Raw genomic sequence first — 10,409 nt, 5'->3', positions numbered from 1 at the left:
GCATGAAGCAATAATCTTCATTGCCATTTATTTGAGTGATGTGTTGTGCTGCTCTGTCAGGTGGAGCACAACAGCAACAAGAATCAGATCTTTGTGAAGTAAGTGAAGTCTTTGAAGACTAAGTCTTTGAAGAATGAATCAAGTTTGAAATGATTATGAATAGGCAAAAGAGCATTCCCTTTCAGAAAAGGAAAGAATATTTACTTAACTCAAATCGGTATTTTAATTTGACAGTCTGATCTCATCAAATATTCCCTGAAAAAGCAGAAGAAAAGCTTTTCATTTGTACTAAAACTCAGACACTCAGGACACAGTCTTAGACCAAGATTTCTCCTTATTTTTTCCATCCTGAGTTTCCAAAACTCTGACATATAGGGCATTTTGTTTTGTCTTCAGGTGAGTCAATGGTTCTGTGAGAGGAAGATGCCATGAAAGATGGAGTCAATAAACACAAACTTCACTGTCACTGAATTTGTGTTCCTGGGGTTGTCCTCTGAACCAAAGATACAGCTTATTCTTTTTATTATGTTCTTGTTCTATTTATCAACGGTGGCTGGAAATGTTATAATCATCACTATTATCCAGATGGAACCTCTCCTCCAAACCCCCATGTACTTCTTCCTCACTAATTTATCCTTTCTGGACATTTGCTACACATCCACCAATGTCCCCCAAATGCTGTCCAACATGGCGGGGAAAAAGAACACCATCTCATTCTCCAGCTGCACTACTCAGATGTACTTCTCCCTCTCCTTTGGAATGATTGTGTCCTCCTTGGTGTCATGGCTTATGACAGATATGTAGCCATTTGTCATCCTCTTCATTATACCTTCATTATGGACCAAAACACCTGCATTCAACTGGCAGTTATTTCTTGGTCCAGTAGCTTCCTGAGTTCCATGGTTATCAATGTTCTCACGTTGAGTTTGCCCTACTGTGGGCCTAATATCCTGAATCACTTTTTCTGTGAGGTACCTTCTGTCCTGAGGTTGGCTTGCACCAACACCTCATTCACAGAGCTGGTTGTTTTTATCTTCAGTATCATCATTGTCTTCATCCCTTTCCTCCTCATTGTTGTTTCCTATGTCCGGATCCTTCAATCTGTTCTCAGGATGCAGTCAGCCTCTGGGCGGTATCAGGCATTATCCACCTGTACCTCCCATTTGACAGTGGTAACCTTATTTTATGGGACTGCCATCTTCATGGACATGAGACCACAGTCGAGGTCCTCCTGGGCTGGCGGCAAGATCATTGCGGTTTTCTACACGGTGGTCACACCCATGCTTAACCCCTTGATTTACAGCCTGAGGAACCAAGATGTGAAAGGAGCTTGAAGGAGAGCTATTGCAAAGCAGAGGATGTGACAGCTGTTAATGAGACACTAACCTTCACTCTTAATCTAACATAATTACCTTCTGATTATGAAGTGATAGAGTAAAAAGTAGCTTAGACAGTCAACATCTGCCCTGCCATTTATAAAGGACACATAAACCCAGGTGTAAATTCAGCAGAAAAAAATGTTTCCTCCAAGCACATGGCAGGGCTTTAATGTGTCCAAACAACTCCCTTCATTGAGCTACTGCTCTTATGTTACTCACTGAAAAACAAAACAAAACAAAACACCTGTTTCTTTAAAGTCACAGACTATCTGAAATTAATTTTTTGAAATTTTGTCCGTGAGGTGAAATATTTTTCTCTGTGCTTGAGAATCTAAGTCACTTTGATCCAGAGGAGAAATCTCAATTTCCAACTCAGGTGCAGGAATTCAGATTAAAGGTTTTTTAATGCAACAGTCCGCATCTGTGTTAATTTTGTGGTTTCCAGGAAAACAAGACCCCACATCTACTTTTTGGTTTGGACTTATCATTGTTCCCTTTGCGTATCCTACTTTGTAATATTCTATCAAAATATTGCTTCATTTAAATTTCACCTAAACTCATTTCTTTTTTTTTTGTATTAAAAACTTACTTTAATTATTTTCTTCATTTGATTATCTACAATTTTTGTCATTTTATTGAGGTATACTTTACACATGATAACACTTACCCTTGTAGAGTTCCAAGAATTTTGACAATTGCATGCAGTCAGCTAGCCATACTACAAACAACGTATAATGCACTTCCATCACCCCACTGTTTCCTCATTCCCCCTCCTATTTAATCCCCTTCCTCCAACACCCAGCCCCTGGCAACCACTAATTTGTCTTCTGTCTCTATGGTTTAGCCTTTGCAGAATGTCATATGAACAGACTCATATGTAACCACTGAATCTGACTTCTTTCATTTAGTATAGTGCAGTAGTATTGTGCAACTTAGTTCACTCAGATCATTTTTTTTAATTGATGGGTAGTATTTCATTGTATTGGTGTACCAAAATTTTTTTTAAAAAATCTATTCAGCGTTTGGACATTTGGCTTGATTTTTGAATAAAGCCATTACAAATATTTATATGGACACATTTTCTTTTCTCTTAGGTCAATAGCTAGGAGTGGAATTGCTAATTTTTAGGTGCATTTTTAACCTTATTAAACACCTCTAAATTATTTTCCAAAGCGTCTGTACCTATTTTTATTTCTATCAGCGATGTATAAGAGCTCTATTTGCCTTTCACATCCTTATTAGCACCTATTATTGTCAAAACTGGTTTGTTCATTTGCTTCTCTATTTCTTTCCTTTTTTTACCATTTTGAGATGGAGTCTTGCTCTGTTGCCCAGGCTGGAATGCAGTGGCGCAATTTTGGCTCACTGAAACCTCCGCCTCCTGGGTTCAAGCAATTTTCTGCCTCAGGCTCCCAAGTAGCTGGGATTACAGGCGCCTGCCACCACGCCCAGCTAATTTTTTTTATTTTTAGTAGAGATGGCATTTCACTATGTTGGCCAGCATATTCTCACTCATAGGTGGGAATTGAACAATGAGATCACATGGACACAGGAAGGGGAATATCATACTCTGGGGACTGTGGTGGGGAGGGGGGAGGGGGGAGGGATAGCATTGGGAGATATACCTAATGCTAGATGACGAGTTAGTGGGTGCAGCGCACCAGCATGGCACATGTATACATATGTAACTAACCTGCACAATGTGCACATGTACCCTAAAACTTAAAGTATAATAAAAAAAAAAAAGAAAATACACAGATGTCAAATAAATATATAAAATAATTCTTAATATCATTAGTCTTTAGAGAAACGCAAGCTAAAACCACAGTGAGTTACCACTACATAACTATCACAATGATAAGAAAGAAAAAAGAGGCCAGGCGCGGTGGCTCACGCCTGTAATCCCAGCACTTTGGGAGGCCAACGTGGGTGGATCACGAGGTCAGGAGTTCAAGACCAGCCTGGCCTAAACTCATTTCTTCCTACAAATCCTGTGATAGCTCTATTTCTTCCTATGTTTGAAGAAATAGTCCATGGTTCCCCTGATGTGTGTTCCCTATCTTTGAAATGGGTCAGAAGCATCTTAATTTGTCTATGTATAAGTTTGTTCCTGGTGACCTTAGACTAATTGTGTATACAAGAGGATGGCAATGATCAGAAGCAGAAGATTTGGTCTCATATTAATTAACATGTTAAAGGATTCATTTATTCATTGATAGCCTATTATTGCATGACTATGTAATATAATGTTAAACAGAATAGAAATGTGTCTTTTCCTCAAAGCATATATATGTCATATACTTATTGTCTATGTTATATACATTATACATAAATTGACAAATTGTGATAGCTGTAATAAAGAAATAATTTTCAAGAGGCAGTAATAGGCAATAGGTAGGATGTCCTCCTCTGAGGAGGTTGCATGCAAGGACCAGAAAGAGATATAAGAGAAAGATTGAGGTCTTTCTTAGTAAGGAGATGTTGGACCAAAACTGGAGATGTAAAAGAGTGGTGCTGCCTTTGAGGAAATAAGCCACAGCACTGGAAGTCTGGCTGGGGAAGCAGCTGCTAGCCCATGCAAGGCTGAGGGACTGTGGGGAGCAGTAGAGGCTTATTCTTAGTAAAATGTAAGTATTCTGAAGAAGAGTGGTACAGCACAGCTAATGTTTTCATCAGATTTTTCTGTGTGGTGTGTGGTGGACCTTAACTAGCAGCACACATTTGTGAAAAAGAGTGTTTCCAGCATTTTGATGCTTTTCAGCCAGTATGTTGAAGGAAAATTATTCTTTGAAGTAGAAGAGTAGCTAGATATAATTTAGTATTAATAAAATTAATAAATGATTAATATTATTAATATTTAATTAATATGGTCTGTGATTTACACATTATTAAATTAGAGACAAACTCTAAAAGTTTCTCACTGGTTTATTCAACAATGTAGAGTAAATTTTTTTTTAAAGTTCATCTTTCAGATATCAACAACTAAAATGAAACAATTTTTTTCTAACTAAATATAAAGATCATATATAAACAGTAAATAAGACATATCTAATTGCATAGGTAGAGTAGACATCACTGACTTAAAATTAAAAATATTTAAAAAGCTAAAAGCAAAATCACTAGCCAAATAATCAAATTCTTTACACAGTAGTTTTTTTTCTTTGTTGTTGCTTTTTATATTCACCTTGCTTTATGGATGACTCGATATATTTTATATTTGATTAATATGTAAAGTAGGAATAGAAATATATAGTTTAACAAATTTCCTTTTGAACAATTTATTAAAAGTAAAAGTAACATTTAAAATTCTCTCAGACATTATCAAATAAACAAGCATGCTTAGCAGTTAACTATTTATAATTCAGAAACATAATATTTTGTTAGTTTAAAAAAAACACAAAATATATAAATGTATATTCAGTTAAAACATTTATTTTTTGATTCACAATATTATAAGCCCATCTTACCCAAGAGGTAATGATGAAATTCATCCTAAAAATGAATGAATTAAAAATGCAGAAAACATTGCAAAACCCTTCTCATAAGGGCGCTTAGCTTTTATAAATATATAAAACAAGTGGAAGTAAATATTTGCTTTTTAGCAATTCATTATTTAACGCAATGATCTCCAATTCCATCCATGTAGTTGCAAATGACTGGATCTCATTCTTTTTTTTTATGGCTGAATAGTAAATAGAAAAGAATGAATAAGACCTATTATTTAATAGCACAATAGGGTGACCGTAGTCAATAATAACTTAATTGTGTATTTTGAAATAACTTAAAGAATGTAATTAGATTATTTGTAACTCAAAGGATAAATACTTGAGGGGATGGATACTCCATTCTTCATGACATGCTTATTTCACATTGCATGTCTGTATCAAAACATCTCATGTAAGCCATAAATATGTACACCTACTATGTACCCACAAAAATTAAAAATAAATAAAAAATAATAATAAAATAAATAAAATGAGGATAATGTCTACTTCAAATGATCATTATATGAATTTAATAAGATTTAAAGTGGTTTGTTTATTGTGTGAGTACAGGAAATGAGAAAAGGTAGCCCTGTAGCCACAAGGTCACTGATTAGAGACTTAGCAATGGGATTCCAAGATGCCTGATTCTAAGGCAATTGCTCTTTCAATTGTAACATACACTTGGTTTGTAGTTAATGGGATAGGAAAGCCCTTTTTTCTTACATTTCACAGAGCATACATGATTTTCACAATGGTGAAAAAAAGAAACTGAAGGCTAGAGCTGGACTGTTTCTGAACTGTCAACTCTGTATCTGTGCATTAGCTGCAGGTGGTTCTTTCCCCAAAATGAGTTATGATGTGACTAATTTTAAACTAGATCAATTACAACTTGTGTACAGATAAACCCCAGTAAATCCTAGGTTTTTTATCGTAAAAACTCTTCAGTGCCTTTTATGATGAATATGGCAGCTCTATACTTTAAGGCAACCATTGTGTTTCCCTGACTTTTAACTATGTTACACTGGAGGAAGGGTTGAAATAGAAAGATGATTGATTATAAGTATTCAAAACTGTTATTGTGACAGAATTTCAGCACATCTGGGAAAATGTTAGTTTATTCAAGATCTCAATCTGCTGCTGATACCTGACATTCTTGTTTTCAATTGAATATTTTGTAGCCTTTAGAACATGTGAATAAAAATTATATAATTTTTTCTTGTTAGTCATTCCTACATCAGGATTAATGAGACTGTTCTTTGAAAAGGGCCTGCTGATGCTGGTGGAGGGCATGGAGACCCATGGCATCCCAGGGAAAGCTAGGGTCTAATTAAGATACAAGACAGTACTAATTTTAGATGGGAGCAGGTAAGCTAACCTTGTAGACATAACAATCTTGCTAAAATCAGCCTTAGAGATTGCGTCCAGCTTTATCTTTCTTAGAGCCCCAGAATTATTGGATTTCCTCTGAGGGCCAAGAAGATGTCAATATATACAGTTGACAAAACTATGATGCCTACTCCTTTTTAACATTAGGTAGAGAAGGTCAAAGAAATCCTGTGGTTATTAGTTGAACCCACCCACTTGACCCACTAAAGGGAAAGCTGAGGACAGAAAAAGAAGACGATTTTATTCCCTGATTATAGCTAGTTACCAGCAGAACTTAAATATCTGGCTCTTATCCTTGGACTTCGCATAGTCACTGATTTGTTACCAGTGGCAGCAGATTCAGAGAGACAATACAGTCACTGGAAGCACAGCAAACTCCTTGTTGGCAAAAAGCCTTGTGTTTATATTCTCTAGAACCTGGCACATACATAACACTTAAAATTTTTTGCTAAATATATGAATGGATAGAACTCAGACTGAGTTACATTGTCCCTCACACCAGCCTCATTCTCCATGTTTTTAACTACATTTTCTCTGACTTCTTTTGAGAGTAAAAAAAATTTCAACATTTGGACCTGGCATTCCTCATGACCCCAGGGGAAAAAAAATTGTTCAGAGTTATTGACTATTTCTTTCTCTTACTGAGTCCTGTCCCAGTTTCTAATTAATATGTGAACCAACTTTAAATAAGAAATGAATGTATCTTGCCCAGTATGTCTTTCAAATATACTAATTTAGTTTATATTTCTTTCAGATTGCAGAGTTAAGGATTAGAGCCCACCCTTCAGAATTTAATATTCACTTAGCAAGGAGATGGTAACTTGGGTAGTGTTTATCGAAAAGTTATTTGCATTTTCTATGTCCTTCTACTACTGTCATTTACCTATGACAGAAACAGATTATCATTTTGTGTTATTATTGAGATTTTTTTCCAATTAGCTTTTTGAAAGCAGCTTTCACATCCTTGTTCCGCAAACTGTAGATCAAGGGATTTAACATGGGGATGATAACCGTGTAGAACACAGAGGCCCACTTGTCTTGGTCCAGGGAGTAGCTGGATGTTGGCCTCAGGTACCTAAACATGACTGTGCCATAGAAGAGGGTGACGCCAGTAAGGTGAGACCCGCAGGTGGAGAAAGCCTTAAGGCGGCCTTCAGCTGAACGCATTCTGATGATTGCAACAAGGATAAAGGTATAGGAGATGAAGATGATGAGGATGGTGCTGAATTCAATGAAGCCACACAGACTGAAGAGCAAGATCTCACTGATGTAGGTGTCTGAGCAAGAGAGGGCCAAGAGTGGTGGGATTTCGCAGAAGAAATGATTGATGATATTGGAACCACAGTAACTCAGGCTGAAGGTGAGGGTAGTGTGAGCTACTAAACTCACTAGACCAGCCAGGTAAGAGCCCAGCATGAGAGCCAAGCAGACCCGCTTGGACATGAAGGTGCTATAGTGGAGGGGTCGACAAATGGCCACAAAACGATCATAGGCCATGGCTGCCAGGACATAGCACTCAGCATCCACAAAACCTACAAAAAAAGCAAACTGGGTGGCACAGCTGGAGAAGGAGATAACTTTGTGATTTGTTAGGAAGTCAGCCAGCATCCTGGGGGCAATGGCTGAGGAGTAGCCCAGGTCAACAAAGGAGAGGTTGCAGAGGAAAAAATACATGGGTGTGTGAAGCTGAGTGTCTGTTGTAATCAGGATAATCATACCAATATTCCCCACTACATTAACCAGGTAAACTATGAGGAAGACCACGAAGAAGATGATCTCCATCTGAGGGTCCTGGGTGATGCCCATGAAGATAAACTCAGTCACCATTGAGCTGTTTTCTTTATCCATTGCTTCAAGTGTATGTGTGCCTGGATTTAGTTTTTTGATGGATGTAGTAAATTCCCTGTCACTGAAAATATTCAAACTAAAGACGAGCAATCATATGCCAGAGATATTGCAATATACACATATATATATTTATCTATTGTGTATATGTGTATACATATAGTTCTACAGTAAATGAAGGCTTTGTTTAGGATGATTCATAAAAATCTTTCCAGTAATTAGATTCTATGACCAATAGAATAACTCAAATGCTTTGTTAAAATGGTGATGTGTCCTCTCCATGTGCCCACTGACAGCATGAGGGGTGTTAACTTCTTGGGAATGGCAAGTTCTGCTTCTTCAATGACCTTGGTGCTCCGGGGTCATTTATCACATGATACTAGATGTTTGACTCAGTCTGCACAATTGTGTGTCTTATTAATGAGTAAAGAAGAACAGTGTGGATATTTCTTCTTTCTAAAAGAAAGCAAATATAAATTCAGATAATGAATAAACTTTAATTTTCATTACAGGTAGACATAGATAGGAAAATAAGTGACATGAGGACCTCAAAGTATAACACATCACACATATACAGAAAGTGAAATACTTGGAACAGAAGATCAGACATATAAGAAAACACAGTAAATGATAATTTTTAAAAAGCCAGAGTTACTGAATGGCACAAGAGAAATTAAAAAAGACATATTTCTGATTTAAAAAACTTGTATCCATAACATACAAAGACATTTTAATACCTAATAATAAGAAATCAGACAATCCAATAAGAATTGGTCAAAAATTTCAATAGATACTCACCAAAGGAGATAACTGAATCACAAATAATTGCGTAAAAATGCTCAAATATTCATTAGGGGAATACAAGTTAAAAACACAATAAAATAATGTTACACACTAATTATTAAAATTTTAAAAGACTGACTATACCAAGTGTTGACAAGGAAAAGTAGTAATTGGAAATTTTATCGTTGTTGGTAGAAATGTAAAGTAGTACAACCACTTTGGAAAACTGTTTCATAGTTTCTTATAAACTCAAAAATATGCATACCAACTCTATGATTCAGTCATTAAATAACCCTGCAAACAGCCTAACTGTACATAAGTGACAGGGTAAGTAAACTGGGGTATGTCCATAAAATGAAATGCTAATTAATGATTAAAAGAATCAGATTATTGACACATGCAATGTGTTAGATGAATCTCAAAATAATTAGACTGAGAGAAAACAGCCAGATAAAAAAGATAACGTTTATGATTTCATTTGTAAAAATCTAGAAAGTGTAAGATAATTAATATTGACAGGAGGCAGATCAATAGTCACCTGGATAGAGATATGTGTGAGGTGGAGCAGAAGGGAGGGAGTATCAAGAGGCATGAGGAAACTTTTGGGGGTAATGGATTTATTTACTATTTTGCAGGTGATAACAGTTTTGTGAGTGTATACATATATTAAGACATATCACATTTTATATTTCAAACATATTTAATTTGTTGCATGTCAGTTATACCTGAATAAAGCTGCTACAAAAAAAGAAGAGAATATTTGTCCCTACTGCAGTTCAGCTATTTCTCACTACATGTGAATGCAGACATCTCTTCATAGGTTAAATTGATGAGGAAATAAAAACCTAGGCTGAGGGGACTGACAAAGTCACTTGCTGATTCTGTGAGTTGCAGGATCAGCCACTGAATTTGGAACTACCAATTCCCTATATAGTGCTGTATTCATTGTATTCATTTTCCCCTTGTCTCTTCATGCAGGAATTTTAAAATAACCTACCAGGAAAAACGAAAAAAACAAACAACAACCACAAAAAAAACGAAAAATGATCCGATATTTGTCAGCATGTTCTTCAACTTTTAGCAAGAGAAAAAATAATCCTATTGTTGAAAAAGGACCTATCTAGCCAACCTTATACTTATACTTTATGTATGTATGTATGCATGTATTTATGTATTGTTAAGACGGAGTTTCGCTGTGTCTCCCAGGCTGAAGTGCAGTGGCACAATCTCAGCTCACCGCAGCAACCTCTGCCTCCTGGGTTCAAGCAATTCTCCCGCCTCAGCCTCCTGAGTAGCTGGGACTACAGGTGCTCGCCACCACGCCTGGCTAATTTTTCTATTTTTAGTAGAAATGGGGTTTCACCATGTAGGCCAGGCTGGTCTCGAACTCCTGACCTCAAGTGATCCAACTGCCTTGACCTCCCAAAGTGCTAGGATTACAGGCATGAGCCACTATGCCTGGCCTATACTTATACTTTTATAGATGAGGAAACAGATTCAGACACTAATTAAAATGCAGATACCAGATTGC

The 10,409-nt window shown here is 36.5% G+C and overlaps 1 protein-coding gene and 1 pseudogene across 1 annotated transcript; one reads left to right on the top strand and one right to left on the bottom strand.

Annotated features, from left to right (window-relative positions):
* Positions 1-435: 435 nt before the first annotated feature.
* On the top strand, positions 436-1,364 carry LOC100973568 (olfactory receptor 10A7-like; annotated as a pseudogene).
* A 5,801-nt stretch (positions 1,365-7,165) lies between these two features.
* Positions 7,166-8,098, bottom strand: LOC100973224 (olfactory receptor 5AR1). The gene has a single exon (XM_003806809.4). The coding sequence runs from the start codon at positions 8,096-8,098 to the stop codon at positions 7,166-7,168; it is 933 nt and encodes a 310-aa protein (XP_003806857.2).
* Between the last annotated feature and the right edge of the window lie 2,311 nt (positions 8,099-10,409).

This window comes from Pan paniscus, chromosome 9 (genome assembly GCF_029289425.2).
Source record: "Pan paniscus chromosome 9, NHGRI_mPanPan1-v2.0_pri, whole genome shotgun sequence".
Taxonomy (NCBI): Eukaryota; Metazoa; Chordata; class Mammalia; order Primates; family Hominidae; genus Pan; species Pan paniscus.
This window is presented reverse-complemented; position numbering and strand designations above follow the sequence as displayed.

Bases quoted from the DNA above. Each gene is read 5' to 3' on its own strand.
- LOC100973224 (XM_003806809.4), bottom strand. From the start codon at position 8,098: ATGGATAAAGAAAACAGCTCAATGGTGACTGAGTTTATCTTCATGGGC.